The sequence below is a fragment of the Lactuca virosa genome, chromosome 4 (genome assembly GCF_052849685.1).
Source record: "Lactuca virosa cultivar CGN04683 chromosome 4, Lactuca_virosa_CGN04683_v6, whole genome shotgun sequence".
Taxonomy (NCBI): domain Eukaryota; kingdom Viridiplantae; phylum Streptophyta; class Magnoliopsida; order Asterales; family Asteraceae; genus Lactuca; species Lactuca virosa.
Window position 1 is genome coordinate 210671644 of NC_136429.1, and position 16386 is coordinate 210688029.

Sequence of the window (16386 nt, forward strand, 5' to 3'; positions counted from 1 at the left end):
GATTGCATGCATGGGTTGCACATGTTGGATGTTGCACTTTCAATATTGTACTCGTAATTGTGAACTTAGTCCATCTTTGGAAATCATTTTATATGGGGAAGGGATAATATCCGCATTGAAATTCAAACCTAAGGACAACATTAGGTCGATCTGAAAATTTGGACTAAATTTATGATTTTTGGTAAAGTATAAGGACCAAAAGTGTAATTTTCTCTTGAATACATTTTTCATGATATGATATTTAACGGATACCCATTAAACTCTAATGTTTTGTTATAAGTTAGCCGTTATATTTTATTTAATAATTTCAACCCTAAAATATAATACAGATAGAACGTATTACATATTAATTTCCTAGTACTGATTTTATATTATATTTAATTTTAAATAAGTTCATCCAAATATCTAATTTTAAATAAGTTCATCCAAAGTGGCCATATACTTTTTAATTTTTCATATTTTGGTTTATGGCTGCTGAGGATCATACAAGGAGACCATTAGCAATGGCTCGATTTGCAGCAATACTAGTTGTTTCGTAAAGTGGCAATTCCTTCATACATCGATCCATTCCAATGGCGGAAAGATGATCCAATTCAAAGAGATCGGAGCTTGCATAGCTTGCAGAGTCATCTTCATCGTCGTCGTCGTTGTCAGTAACGGCATTAGTTTTAATCGAATCAAACGGATATTCAACCTTCTTCTGGTAATTCTTCAATAAATTTCTCTTAGTTTCTTCGATATGGAATTTGTTCTCTGTCGAATGCTTTTGTATCTCTTCGCTGACTGAATTCCTGGCAAATTTTACCGAAAGTGAATCAGATCGGTCTCCGTTAACTGATTTGCGTTCACGAGGTTGACGATGTTCGTCGACAATCACAGTGCCTGGATAAAACCTCACAGATCTTTTTATCTCGGTGGTGATTATGTTTCCTCTTGACGACGACGATGGAGTTTTGCTCTGACACGATCGTGAAAATGAAGATACCGACGAAGGCATTGAAGCATTGGCCGATTTTGATTCCCTTTTCCCATGAATTACCGCCTCATCGTCACCTCCAGTGCAGAACGATTTCTTCGCGTTTCCAGTAGTGAAAAGTGAAATTAAAAAAGCTGCTAATCGACCTCCCGGAGAAAGCGGTCGCTTTCCTTTCTTCAGGTAACCATAGATCTTCATAGCTCCCGATTTCGTCTTCCCAAACTTGCCTTTACGTTTAGCCTTTGGTTGCAAATCTTCAGGTTGATGAATTTGGGGATACGTAACACTCTGTTTGTCGCATGCATTGGCATCGTGGGTGCTCGTACGAATAGGTTTAGGTCTCGCCGGACATCCGTATACTGTTTCAGCCTCCGACGACGACGAAAATCCGACGCCATATCCAGAACAGGAAGAACCGAGGGTTGAACTGTAGAAGAAGGAGTTTCCTTCACTTCGTTGGGAACTACTTTCAAAACCTGCAACTGATTTTCGTCCAACAACCATTTCCCTGATATTCTTCGACCCACTACCATCAACTTGGAAACAACCATCAATGCTTTGTCTCTTCTTCATGGTTTCTCTATAAACCACCGACTTCTCCTCATCATCTCTTTCATCGATCGATCGGTAGATTTTGTCAAGCAAAGTCGACGAGAAAGACGGAATTTCTCTTTGGCACCTGTACCGATTCCTATCAACAGAATCCATTAACGATACTTTTTCACGAAAAGAATCAAGCAGAAAGGAGTTTGGATCAAAATTGCAACAGTTTTGAAAGGAACGGGGGTTGAGAGTGGCAGATGATGATACACTTTTATGAAGTGAAAACGGAAAACAAGAGATCCGATGATGGAAACAGAGTCGGCAATAGAGGTAAATATTTCTGACTTTCCCTGTATTACAGTTACTACCTTGTCTTTATAAAGATGCGTTAGATGGGGTATGGTCGGGTGACAAAGCTAATTAAGCCTTATCACGCTGTGAATCCCAGAAAAGGTACCTTCTTCAAATTATTACTACTTTTCTATAACTACAAGATTTTTTAAAATGTATATATGATAAATAATTAATAAAGGTTTAAGAACATGACCTATAGGGCCATGAACTTTAAAGCATATGTTCATATAAGTAAACACGTAAGCATATATAAGGAAATTGCTTTATTGGTATATGATGCACGGAGTCAACCACCTTGGAAAGATGGCAACATTAATGATGGATCTCTTTTTTAATTTTCATGAATCGCGTAACGGGCCGACAATGAATTCTCAATTTCTCACGGACTGTTCCATGAGCTTCTTTACACAAATCCATTGGATGCCCCAGGCCCTTTGTTTTTGTATTATACTTTGTTCTTCGTTGGTGAGTAAACGGTCATTTAATAAACGAGTCAACCATGCCAACTCAGTTGTCACTCTTTGCATGCTGTGATATTCTACTTCTGCAGAGGATAATGAAACTGTAATTTGTTTCTTTGATTTCCATGCAATGAGGCTGTTTCCAAGAAGTATTATGAAGCCACCCACACTTCTTATGGGTTGAGGACATGAAACCCAATTAGAATCGTAGTAGGCTTGTAATGAATAATCATTGGATTTGTTCATCAATAAACCTTGATTAGGATCATTTTTGAGATATTTTAAAACATGTGTAGCAGCATCAAGGTGTGGCTCTCTTGGCTCAGATATAAATTGGCTTAGATGCTCAACAGCAAAAGCCAAATCGGGTCTAGTGTGGACTAAAAATTTAAGCTTGCCCACAAGTCTCCTGTAAATTTCCGGTTCTTCCAAAACTGCCCCTTGTCCCAAAAGTAGTTTAAAATTAGTTAGAAGTGGACAAACAACAGTCCTATTACAATCAAACTCTTTCAAAATTTCATTCGCAAACTTCCTGTTAGTATAGGGTCTTCGTTTTCCTTTTAAGAATGGTTCCTGTAATGAAAAGATTAGCAGCAAACGATGTGGCTGAGGCTCGAGTTGGACTCGATTCCCTTAAACAGATTCGCCGTCTGTTCCCAGGGTACAACAACCTTAGCAGTATTGTGTACTGCCGGATATGACGACTTGCCTGAAAGAATCGCCGGAAGCAGGAGTACAGAGAAGGAGGAAGAAGAAGAGTATTTTCATCCGTGTGTTTGAATGAGACGGCCAAGGTCTTCTTTTATAGTTGAATCTTGAAACGGAAACAAATCACTAATTGATTGAGCGTTTAATGGCAATAAATGTCATTAATTACGCAATTAATGCATCCGTTACAGAATTCAAAAATAGGGACCAAAACTGTCAAGTTTAGCAAAAACGAGGGTAGCGCGCGCCCGAGTTTTCGGAGCTGCATTCGTGTCCGCAGATCGCGCCCATGCACGAGTTCGGTGTTTTTGGTCTACGGAACCAAGATTTGCACCGCCGTCTGTTCCCAGGGTACAACAACCTTAGCAGTATTGTGTACTGACGGATATGACGACTTGCCTGAAAGAATCGCCGGAAGCAGGAGTACAGAGAAGGAGGAAGAAGAAGAGTATTTTCATCCGTGTGTTTGAATGAGACGGCCAAGGTCTTCTTTTATAGTTGAATCTTGGCCGTCTCATTCAAACACACGGATGAAAATACTCTTCTTCTTCCTCCTTCTCTGTACTCCTGCTTCCGGCGATTCTTTCAGGCAAGTCGTCATATCAGGCAGTACACAATACTGCTAAGGTTGTTGTACCCTGGGAACAGACGGCGAATCTGTTTAAGGGAATCGAGTCCAACTCAAGCCTCAGCCACATCGTTTGCTCCTAATCTTTTCATTACAGGAACCATTCTTAAGAGGAAAACGAAGACCATATAATATATCGTTTCGAAGTCCTCATGGAGGAGAACACAAACCCACTTAGAGTTCGTTATATATACAACATATGTATATATTTATATATGTCCAAAGTTAGTAAAAATATAAATATTTATACTAAATTTCCAACACTTCCTTTGTGTAAGAATCACCCCCAAATCAGAATATAACACTCCAATTCCAAGGAAAAAAATTTAAATGACCAAGATCTTTAATTTTGAAGGTAGAATCAAGAAATTGTTTTAAACTTGTGATTTCTTCTTCATTGTTGCCTGTCACCATAATGTCATCAACGTAAACAACAATAAATTTGACATATTTGTCATCACGTTTGAGAAATAGTCGATAATCATTCTTTGAATGATGATATCCTTTAGTCTTTAAAGCAAATGTCAACTTTTCATACCATTGCATAGATGCTTGCTTAAGACCATATAAGGATTTCTGTAAAAGACAAACTTGATGTGAATTGATAAGTTTCAAAATAGGAGGGGGTTTCATGTAAATTTCTTCTTGCAGTTCACCATGAAGGAATGCATTATTCACATCTAGATGATATAATGGCCATTCTTTCTTTACATCAATTGTAACTAATGTCTGGAGTGTTGTCATTTTCACCACAGGAGAGAAAGTTTCATTGTAATCTATTCCAGCTTTTTGAGTGAACCCTTTCACAACTAATCTTCCTTTGTAACTTTCCACTTCTCCATTAGCCTTGTATTTAACCTTGTAAACCCATTTGCAACTGATGGGTTTCTTTCCTTTAGGAAGAGCGACTAAAGTCCAAGTGGTACTAGCTTCAAGTGCTTCAAGCTCCTTATTCATGGCTTTTTGTCATTCAGGGATGGTGGCACCTTCATCATAAGAAGATGGTTCTGTGATCTTAGACATGTTGTGAAAAGATTGTTGACTCTGTTTAGATAAAGAACTAAAACACACATGTTTGGGTTGATAAGTGTGTGTGACAGTGTGTATAAATGATGCAAAGTGAGGACATAAATCTTTTGAATTTGTAACAGATGCGTTCTTACAAATGTAGTCCTTTAAATGGGCAGGTGTAATAGGAACTCGTTCAGATCTTCTAGGAACAAAGTTGGTTGAAGTTTGAGCTAGTAAAGGAGAAGAGGATTGATTAGGTGAGGGACTGATACTATCTTTAGAATGAGATAAACTTGGTTGTGGTGAAAACATAGGGGTATAATTGTCATTGTGAAGTTGAAAAGGGAAAATATCTTCATAAAATATGACATCCCTGGAAATAATAATCTTCTTGGTTTCCAAATCATACAATTTGTAAGCTTTATTTCCATATGGATAACAAATAAAAATAAAAGGTATTGATCTTGGTTGCAGTTTATCCCTGTTATGCAGTAAAGTGCTAGCATAACATAAACAACCAAATGTTATCAAATGATCGTAAGAAGGTTGAGTATCATAGAGAAGTGAGAATGGAGATTTACCATGAAGGATTTTCAAAGGGAATGTGTTTATAAGAAAAGTACCAGTTAAAACACAATCTCCCTAAAATCTGAGGGGTAATATGGACCAAAAAAAAAGAGCTCTGGAAGTCTCTAACAAGTGTTTGTGTTTTCTTTCAACCACCCCATTCTGTTGAGGATTATATCTACAACTTGTTTGATGAATGATACCTTTTTTTGTAGAAAAAAAATTCCTTCGTTACTTGACCCCAATTCAAAAGCATCGTCTATTCTGAAGACCTTTAATTTTCTCCCAAATTGGGTCTCAATCATTTCAATAAATCCTTTAATTACTCCAAATGCATTGCTCTTTATACTCAGTAAATGATTCCATGTAACTGTTGAGTAATCATCCACAATGGTCAAAAAATATGAATGATTATGTGACAACCGTCAAAATTCGAGTCGGTTCTAGATTTGACTAAACTTAGTTGCACATATAGGCACGACACATACTAGACTTAGTAACTAGAAGCTAAGTTATAATCTACTAGAAACTTGGAAACAATTAGAAACGATGGACAGTGTACTTAGATTTCACATTGTTATGTGAATTCTACAACTACTTAACTGTAGAGACTATCCATATTCGGGTCACTCTTTGACTCGAACACCTTTTCATGAATCATACACACACATTATGCACTTGACCTAGTAGTAGAAATTAGGTCGGAGTCTCGTGGAACTTAAGTCAAAGTTGAAACTATGACTAGTATACTTGGTTCTTCAAGTTCGCTTGCATCTCGGAACCACTACATATAAATGTCAATAAACCGACAAAAAGGAATTACAAACATTATTTATAACTATAAAAGTGTAACGACGTAAATTTTCAAACAAATTTTTCATTTTAAAATTGCATACTTTTCATAACATATTGTATAAAAATCTCGTTTATTCAATTTACAAAACACAACTCCATTAATAATCCAGGATCCTCAAAACATAACTCTTTCTCTGGTGTGTACAATCAAGCCGGTGCCGTCCCGCGATCCTGAGAAACCTGAAACACATAACACATAACATGGTAAGCACAAAGCTTAGTGAGTTCCTCAAAATACCACATACATATAACTAGCCACTCGAGGCTATGGCTCTACGAGACCTTCCGGTCAATGTGTCTCAGTGGACCTTCCAGCTCCACAACTCTGGTAGACCTTCTGGTCCTACCCATGATGACCTTCCGGTCCTGCAGCTCGTTGGACCCTTAGGTCCGGTCTAGCTCGTTGGACCCTCTGGTCCGGTCTGGTTGAGCCTTCCGACCTCATATATCGTTGGACCTTCCGGTCCGGTCTGGTTGAGCCTTCCGGCCTCATAAATCGTTGGACCTTCCGGTCCGGTCTAAATAACTCATAGCATAATATCACATAGACAAGATTCATAACTCAAGTAAGCACATAAGACCTTCCGGTCACACATAATTACCACTCTAGGTAACGTATAGTGAGAAGACTCACCTCGGTTAGCAGGTAACCGACAAGCACTCGGAAATCTTGGACTAGCCTCCGCCTAACACATTAGATAAGCATCTGAATCATTATCCGCCTTATTACTCTTTATACTTTAAATCCTCTTTTCCTCTTTTGACCCTCAAGATGGGTAAAATACCATTTTACCCCTCCTTGGCCCCACCTGCCCCCTTACTGGTCCACTCATGAAGTCAACTGAAGTCAACCCGGGTCAACATTCCATGTTTACCTGACTCGCCGAGTGCACACATTTGACTCGCCGAGTCCCCTCGAATTCTCCATGATCTTCCTAGGGTCCGCTCAGCTCACTGAGTTGACTCCCAACTCGATGAGTCAACACTGGCCAAGACTACTGGGTCATCCCATGGACTCGGCGAGTTGGCTCATGGACTCGGCGAGTTGGCTCCATTGGATTACTCATTCAGCCACCTGAGGTCAGATCTGTAGCTCTAACTCATAGATCTAACCTCCTACTATACAAAAGTCGCGTAAAGGTCCGATATTTATGTCCATGCATGGTGTATTTTGCATTATAAACCATAAAAACTCCATTAATGGTTCCTAGCTTCAAAGCCCAATGGTTGCTCCACCATGGCTTTCCACTTTCGGACTCTCTGGACCCTCCAAGGTCCAGATTTATGCTATCAGCTCATAAGAGGGGCTTGATGCATTCAAAACTTCACCAAGAAGGTAATACAAGCCCTAATCCACAAAAGAAAGATCTAATCAATAGGGAAGAAAGGGGTCTGAATTGATACCTCCAACTGATGCTCCTTGATTGCAAATCGCGGATCTACAACTTCCTCTGGCCCCTTTGGCTTGAAACCTTCCTCTTTCTTGCAAGACACCCACCAAGAAGCTCAACATGGCTCTCTTTCTTGCCCAAAGCACTCAAGACTCGTTTAGGGTTCTCTCCTTTGAAGGGTAGCCGCAATAGGAGACCTTAAGTGCCTTTAAATAGGCATAGGCCCGAGAGAATTAGGTTTTCTGCCAACAACGCTGACTCGGCGAGTCATCTCTCCGACTCATCGAGTCCATTCATTATCCACATCCCCAAGTCGCGACCCTACTCGACGAGTTGAGGCACCAACTCGTCAAGTCCCTCCAAAATCCTTAAATTAAATAATTAAAACAATGTACTTGGTAAACCGGATGTTACAATTCTCCCCCACTTGAATTAGATTTCGCCCTCGAAATCGCTCCTTAATCACACATAGATTGAATCCAACAACCCGTAAAGCACTACCGAAAGGATCTCCTACCACACCGATATATTTTTCCATGGACACCTGAATCCACACAGAAATTCCCAAGTCCAGAACCAACCAACCCTTCTGCCGCTAAGATACCCCTTTCTGACATTCCCAAAATCTGGAAACTCTAGTAGCCTGGCACGCCGCCAGACCGCCCATTCAAGCTATCACCATGATATATGCTCCTCGAACACCAACCCTGATAACTCACTGCTCCACTGATTCACACAAGACAAAGTCCAACAATCGGCGACCGATCACTCATACCAAACGTACAAAACGATCTGAATCACGCCCGAAGGAACGAAAGGGCTCACATCCCACCAGGGGCTCATCCACTGAACTATAATCAGAACCCATCCGAACAATAAACTCTCATCACCCTGTTCTCAGACACAAGAGAAATAATCATGCTCGCTCGGAAGTCCTCAACCTATAAAATCGTAATCCTTCACTTTCTCACAGATATCTCTTTTATCATTTAGCACCTGGTTTACTCTCGACCCTATAGTCAGATCTCTAAAGGTTACCCACTACATGCCTCAAAACGTCTCGCCGCCTTCCCCCTCTCAACGACTATCTCGGTCCATTGTGACACACCAGTCACAAAATTCTCGCTATCCCAAGCGAATACTAAAATCCCCACTGAAGATCGGCTCACCCCTGACCTTTGTCGTTTACGGCTCATTAGTTCCATGCATCTCGCGGTACCTCCCGAACCAAGCACTGACCTACGCTGGTCTAAGACACCAGATGACAACCAATACCCTTCAACATGGAACTCATCTCTGAATCTGGAATCTCATCTCGCCTACCTGACGCACTACTAGAGCCAAACTCAAACTCGAGAGTTTGGTCTGTTCCGGAGTTGGAACCACTCGTCCCAATGAACCACTCAACTCATGACTCATGACCCGCAACCCATGCGTACCTCACTTATTCACTTCCCTTTGGTTGCGACAACCACTAGTCAATTCAGAATATAACGACTCCCGAAAAATATGGAGACCCCAGTCTCTCCCCTGGTTCGACCAACCGGCTCCCACAAACTCAAATATTAGGGCTACCCAAGCCTAAAACTCTTATGCGTCATGCTCTGATCAGAGAGTACTTCATCACAACATTCTCTCGCTGACTAGTGGGTACTACGGCTCCCTGTAGTATCACAACGACGTCTCACTGAATAGTGAGTACTACAGCTCCCCACAGCATCACAACAACCTCTCACTGAATAGTGAGTACTACGGCTCCCCGTAGCATCACCACAACCTCTCACTGAATAGTGAGTACTACGGCTCCCCGTAGCATCACCACGACCTCGCACCGAATAGTGAGTACTACGGCTCCTTGCAGCATCACAACAACCTCTCACTGAATAGTGAGTACTACGGCTCCGCGTAGTATCACCACAACCTCTCACTGAATAGTGAGTACTACAGCTCCCCATAGCATCACCACAACCTCTCACTGAATAGTGAGTACTACGGCTCCCCGTAGTCTTACCGCACTTGCTCTTACCACTTCACAATCTCATCCTCAGGTCGACGCCACACTGCGATCATTAACTCATGCCCTGCGGACCAACCATAGATAGGTGTACACACTTACCCAAATTATGCATTGCTATTTCTGATGACATCCGCCATAACGAAACACCCTTCCCTGCTGCAATCCACATTCTCAAATAATCTCGCTTGATGTCAATTGGCCGAAGGGCTCCCACTGGAACCGTAGATACTTGATACACCACTTGCCATCTCAAACTCAAAACTCAAATTAATCCGAGATTTTGGATATTAAACTCGGATAGCCCGGTACACCATCACAGCGCCTCGCAGTGTCTTGACTCTACCACTGATCTCATACTCATGGCATCATACTCAGATACTGCATTGCTTCCTCGGAATCTCGCAACCGATCTTTCTCTCGTGCCACTTGTAACCCTGGAATACCCCATCTCCCAATTTGAAACACAGAGAAATCGCCAACGACTCAGAACACGAAGATGACCCTCCGAAACTCTTTCCTCTATTGCTCAAAACCAAGCGAGATTACGCATGCCGACCCGGAAATTGGCTGCCCGATCATCTCTTACCCTTTCCAAAGAGCATAGAATAATCCATTCATCGAACCAAAATTTCCCAACTGCCGAAGTATCCCTACGAACCAACCACCTAGAAAAATTCTTATCTACCACAAGGCCTCTGACCAACGGCCACCTGCCGTACAGACACTCATCCTTTCTTGAACGCGTACAACATGCATTAACTCCCTCTGCAACTCACCTCGAGCACCAATAACCCTGGTCTCATGAATCCATAGTGCATGTCTCTATCCAGCTCCCTAACCGGTCTTGAACAAATCTCTGATCCTCTCAATAAAATACCCGGTTCTCCCCCACTCGGGGTTCGAACCATCACCAATTGGCGCACCAATAATCTATTCCACAGACTGTTTTCACCAGGAACATCACACTTACTCTTGGAAGGTACTACGCAATGCTCGGTGGTCTCCCCGATAGAGACCCCGCAACTCCAAATACCCCGAATCTCAGATGTAATCCTCAGAAACGTCTCGTCATGATTGCCTCTAATCATACAGAACCTCATACCATCCCATTACCGGACATCTCAACTGTACAGTAGTAACTCTGACTCTTAATATGAATATAATGAACTATCATACTCCTCATCCTCGACTCCTCAACCAACGTTCCATCACGTGGATTGTAATAAGAGTGGAGACCTCATTATCACACTCGATACGCATCATAGACAATAAGAGTCACCGCCCCAATATCCTCTTCTTGATCATCCGCCGATGCAGCTAATACATGCCCTACTATGCTCAAATAGGGTGTATCCTTGTCCTTAACCATCTCAGTCCCCACTGACAACCTGCTCATGCTCTATCATTACCTCTCGGCAGGCATACTACCCAAATACTCTGATGGAAGGTCGCCATCAATGCTAACCCGCAGGGTTTTACCCCCAAGCTCAGAAACCGAAATCTCAACACCTCTTATGTTTCCCACAGGAAACGGAAATAACACCACCCAGGTCATAGAAGGTGACATCTCCACTATCGGCTGATTGCTCAACTCATGCCGCAATCCTCCATAAACGCCATATCTACTTATCCTTGAGTCTTGCGACTTTATCTGACATCTCACAAAAAATACCTTGGAATCCTCTCGACTTCCCTCACAAGGGATGCTTCGTTGGAACTTGTTCCACATGGCCCTCTGACCTCATACTCTATCACATCCGATCTCGGTCTAACCAATCACAACAGAATAACTGGTAGAACCAGTAACACTAACCGCCACGGGTCATGGTACTCGAACCATGTGGCCACCTCTCGATCTGCTATAAACCATGGTACTCGATCCATGTTATCTCCTCTTAATCTGCTACAGATCATGGTACTCGATCCATGTTCTCTCTTCTCAGTCCGCTACAAAGCATGGTACTCGAACCACGGCATCACCAATCAATCTGTCACTTAGCATGGTACTCGAACCATGACATCACCTCTCAATCTGCTACTTAGAATCTCCAGAATACTCCATGCATCAAGTATGGGTCCTCTTCTTTTAGTAGTACGGGCCCTTACTACCTGCCACATCTACCCATACTTCCCACACGGACCATCCCAGATTTCCTAAGTAGCTATGCAACCTTCTCGTTCGTCCATCCCGTTACACGTGTTCGCTCCCCAACGAAATGCTCTACCCTGTCCGCGCACTCATCTGACCACGGTCACCCCTAGGCTCTTCCTAGGTGCTCACACTTCTCTGCCATCAGCTGCTGAAGAACTCCTAATGATGCCAGCCATCTACCTCCTTAATATCGTCATATTCACTTAGTAGCTGACTCCCATCATCGAGAGTTCCACAAAGCACGAAGCAAGCAACATTCGGGCATCGAATAATCTCCACCAATACGTAAACCACTCTAGGTTACAACTCCACTTGCTCTATTCACATACAACAGGTGTCACCGAACTCAAGCACTCTACCCCACACATGCATATAACTACTCTCTCAGTAGGCATCCTTCGATGCTTATCTAGGTATCTCTCCTACACTACTCCTCTACTCGAAGCTCAATCTCTGAAATATTTCTGCTGGATACTCTTACTCAGCACATACTCGAAAGCACATCGCAGATAACAACAACTCCTAGGCTAAGGCATCACAAATCAGGCCACTCTAGTCCTAAAATATGGAATACCTAACCTATTTCTAGCATGCATGATATCTGACAAAATATATCATTACATAAAAGAAATGGTATTTTGGGAAATCACTGTTCGGGCTCTAGCTGATTGTACACACTGCTCCTTCTCGTTTTCTCTTAGAAACTCTTTTTGCTTTAGAAAAATCATTTCTTTGAAATTTTTTTCTCAAATCCTCAGTTTGAGTCCAGATTTACCCGAGGGAGCATCCGGATCCCTCAAACCAAGGCTCTGATACCAACTTGTAACGACGTAAATTTTCAAACTAATTTTTCATTTTAAAATCACATACTTTTCATAATATATTGTATAAAAATCTCGTTTATTCAATTTACAAAACACAACTCCATTAATAATCCAGGATCCTCAAAACATAACTCTTTCTCTGGTGTGTACAATCAAGCCGGTGCTGTCCCGCGGTCCTGAGAAACCTGAAACACATAACACATAACACGGTAAGCACAAAGCTTAGTGAGTTCCTCAAAATACCACATACATATAACTAGCCACTCAAGGCTATGGCTCCACGAGACCTTCTGGTCAATGTCTCTCAGTGGACCTTCCGGCTCCACAACTCTGGTAGACCTTCTGGTCCTACCCATGATGACCTTCCGGTCCTGCAGCTCGTTGGACCCTTAGGTCCGGTCTAGCTCGTTGGACCCACTAGTCCGATCTGGTTGAGCCTTCCGGCCTCATATATCGTTGGACCTTCCAGTCCGATCTGGTTAAGCCTTCCGACCTCATAAATCGTTGGACCTTCCGGTCCGGTCTAAATAACTCATAGCATAATATCACATAGATAATATGCATAAGTCAAGTAAGCACATAAGACCTTCCGGTCACACATAAATACCACTATAGGTAACGTATAGTGAGAAGACTCACCTCGGTTAGTAGGAAACTCACAAGCACTCGGAAATCTTGGACTAGCCTCCGATTAACACATAAGATAAGCATCTGAATCATTATCCACCTTATTACTCTTTATACTTTATTTCATCTTTTGCTCTTTTGACCCTCAGGATGGGTAAAATACCATTTTACCCCTCCTTGGCCCCACCTGCCCCCTTACTGGTCCACTCATGAAGTCAACTGAAGTCAATCTGGGTCAACATTCCATGTTGACCTGACTCGCCGAGTGCACACCTGTGACTCACCGAGTCCCCTCCAATTCTCCATGATCTTCCTAGGGTCCGCTCAGCTCACTGAGTTGACTCCCAACTCGATGAGTCAACACTGGCCAAGACTACTGGGTCGCACCCGCTACAACTCGTCGAGTCATCCCATGGACTCGGCGAGTTGGCTCCATTGAATTACTCATTCAGCCACCTGAGGTCAGATCTGTAGCTCTAACTCATATATCTAACCTCTTACTATCTAAAAGTCGCGTAAAGGTCCGATCTTGATGTCCATGCATGGTGTATTTTGCATTATAAACCATAAAAACTCCATTAATGGTTCCTAGCTTCAAAGCCCAATGGTTGCTCCACTATGGCTTTCCTCTTTCGGACTGTATTGACCCTCCAAGGTCCAGATCTATGCTATCAGCTCATAAGAGGGTCTTGATGCATTCAAAACACCACCAAGAAGGTAATACAAGCCCTAATCCACAAAAGAAAGATCTACTCAATTGGGAAGAAAGGGGTCCGAATTGATACCTCCAACTGATGCTCCTTGATTGCAAATCGCGGATCTACAACCTCCTCTAGCCCCTTTGGCTTGAAACCTTCCTCTTCCTTGCAAGGCACCCACCAAGAAGCTCAACATGGCTCTCTTTCTTGCCCAAAGAACTCAGGACTCGTTTAGGGTTCTCTCATCTGAAGGGTAGCCGCAATAGGAGACCTTAAGTGCCTTTAAAGAGGCCCAATCCCGAGAGAATTAGGGTTTCTGCCAACAGCGCTGACTCGGCGAGTCTTCTCTCCGACTCGTCGAGTCCATTCATTATCCACATCCCCAAGCCGCGACCCTACTCGACGAGTTGAGGCACCAACTCGTCGAGTCCCTCCAAAATCCTTAAATTAAATAATTAAAACAATGTACTTGGTAAACCGGATGTTACAAAAAGAGTTATAATACCATAAGATAAATTGAAGTCTCAAAGATTCTATTGATTTTGATGATGATGGTGGTAGGATTTCACCCGAAAACAACATGCGTGTTATAGATGGTGAAGTCCCATGACCAAAACCTAAGTCAAAATCAACATAATGCACTTTTCTACAAGTTTTGGTGGAAAATCACCACATGCACCCTAAGTTTTCTTTCAAAAACGATTTTTGAACATTTCAAACTCATGATTGGTCTTCAAACCAACATGCATGTGATGATCTTCAAGCTTAGACGCTAGATGATCAATGTTTGTTGTTAAAAGCTTTCAAATATGTTCATGGAGGATTTATTCCTAAATAAATATCTAAAACTTTTTTTCTGATCAAATCCGATTTTTTTCCAGAATTCCACCAACAAAATAAGATAGTCTGTAAATTTTCAAATATTAATTCATTTTTCTCTAATTAGTATAATTATTACAATAAAGTAGGGAAATAAATCATATAAAATACTTTCTGAGGTCTATAAATCCTAAGTACATTCGTGGATGACCCCTAAAGTAAATGATGACATCTCAGTGAGTTTCATCGATTTTGGTTACTGTTTGGTATGGTTTTGAATTTGTTTTTTTTTAATTAAAATAAATCATAAAACCACTTTAAGAAACGTGACAATGCTATTTAAGATTTTTCACAGATCCTACCTTTAGTGCAATACTCAGAAAATATTTTCAGAATTTTTCAAAAGTTTATGAAAATATAGTTCTACTCATCCAAAGTTTATGAAAATTTGCCAGAAGTACTCATACTATATTAGAACTCTAGATAAAAATTTGGATGATTTTTCTATTCAGTAAGCTAGTTTTATTCTATTTTCTAAGATTAAATACACTTAAATCCACAAAATCGGATTACACTATATAAAAATCACCATTGGTATTTTTCCCGGATTATGTACACTGTAAATGAAGTTTAAATTTTTTTGGTAATTTACTTTAACTGTTTGATAATTATTCACCAATGAATGATTATTCAAGAGAATAAAACAAATAAAAATAGCAAATCTAATTGAAAAATACCCTTTATATTTTTCACAGCTTCTATATGTATAATAACATTGTTACAAAAATTTTGGGCAATTTGGGAAACTGTCTTCTAATTATTTCCATTTTTGTTAGAATAAATGCACAAAAATCATAAAATCAGGATAAACTGTTTAGAAACCTATTTTTATATTTTTCCCAGATTAAGTATGTTTAGTGGCAGTATTATAAAAAGTTTGGGAATTTTTATCATATGGATACTATTTTTCACAAATTTATATTGTTATGAAGACTTAAAAATTTGGAAAAATTGTTAGTCACATCAAAAATTCAAGGGAAAACTTCTGGAAGACATATACTGTATTTAGATTGAAAATACATAGTTTGAGAATTTTTGGAAACTGTTTGATAATATTTTGGATTTTTAGGAGTTTAAAACACCTTTAAACGTGTTGAAATACCCTCAATTAATAATACAAAAATCTGGAAAATAATATCCAAAATTATCTAAATAACATGAGTTATACAATATCACCATTTCAGAAAATTGTTACCCATTTAATATAAAACCAATATTAGAACAAAAATTTGGCATTTCTCTATATGTAGAATTTAGAATATTAACATTAGATTTCGACATAGAAACTCACTAGCGTGTGTTTGATGTCGTAGAATCCCGGTAGTAAGGCGTTGGTATATTCTGAGGCACCACTTGTAGCTACTTGAAACATTGTGAGTATTCACGACTCCCCCTATTTTCGGTTTTTATGTTTTGGGGTGGAAAAGCATGTCCGAAAAACTATTTATTGTTCGTTGTATTTAAACTGATTTGTATCCAACATGATTGCTATATTTTGCTATGTATGTCTATGCAACTTGAAACATGAGGCCTTATCGTCTTAAGTCCCTTCTCTTACACTTTAATCCAACCATTAACTCTTTGATCCAATGGTCATTATGGATAGCGCTATTAGGAATTGACAACTCCTCACTCGCCCGATTGCTTGAGTGCATGATACGATATAATCTATGGAATGATAAGCATATATCTTGA

At 40.7% G+C, this 16386-nt stretch overlaps 1 protein-coding gene across 1 annotated transcript; it reads right to left on the reverse strand.

Moving 5' to 3' along the window:
* Positions 1-358: 358 nt before the first annotated feature.
* Positions 359-1961, reverse strand: LOC145168711 (protein BIG GRAIN 1-like B). The gene has a single exon (XM_079087441.1). The coding sequence runs from the start codon at positions 1682-1684 to the stop codon at positions 482-484; it is 1203 nt and encodes a 400-aa protein (XP_078943567.1). The 5' UTR covers positions 1685-1961; the 3' UTR covers positions 359-481.
* Between the last annotated feature and the right edge of the window lie 14425 nt (positions 1962-16386).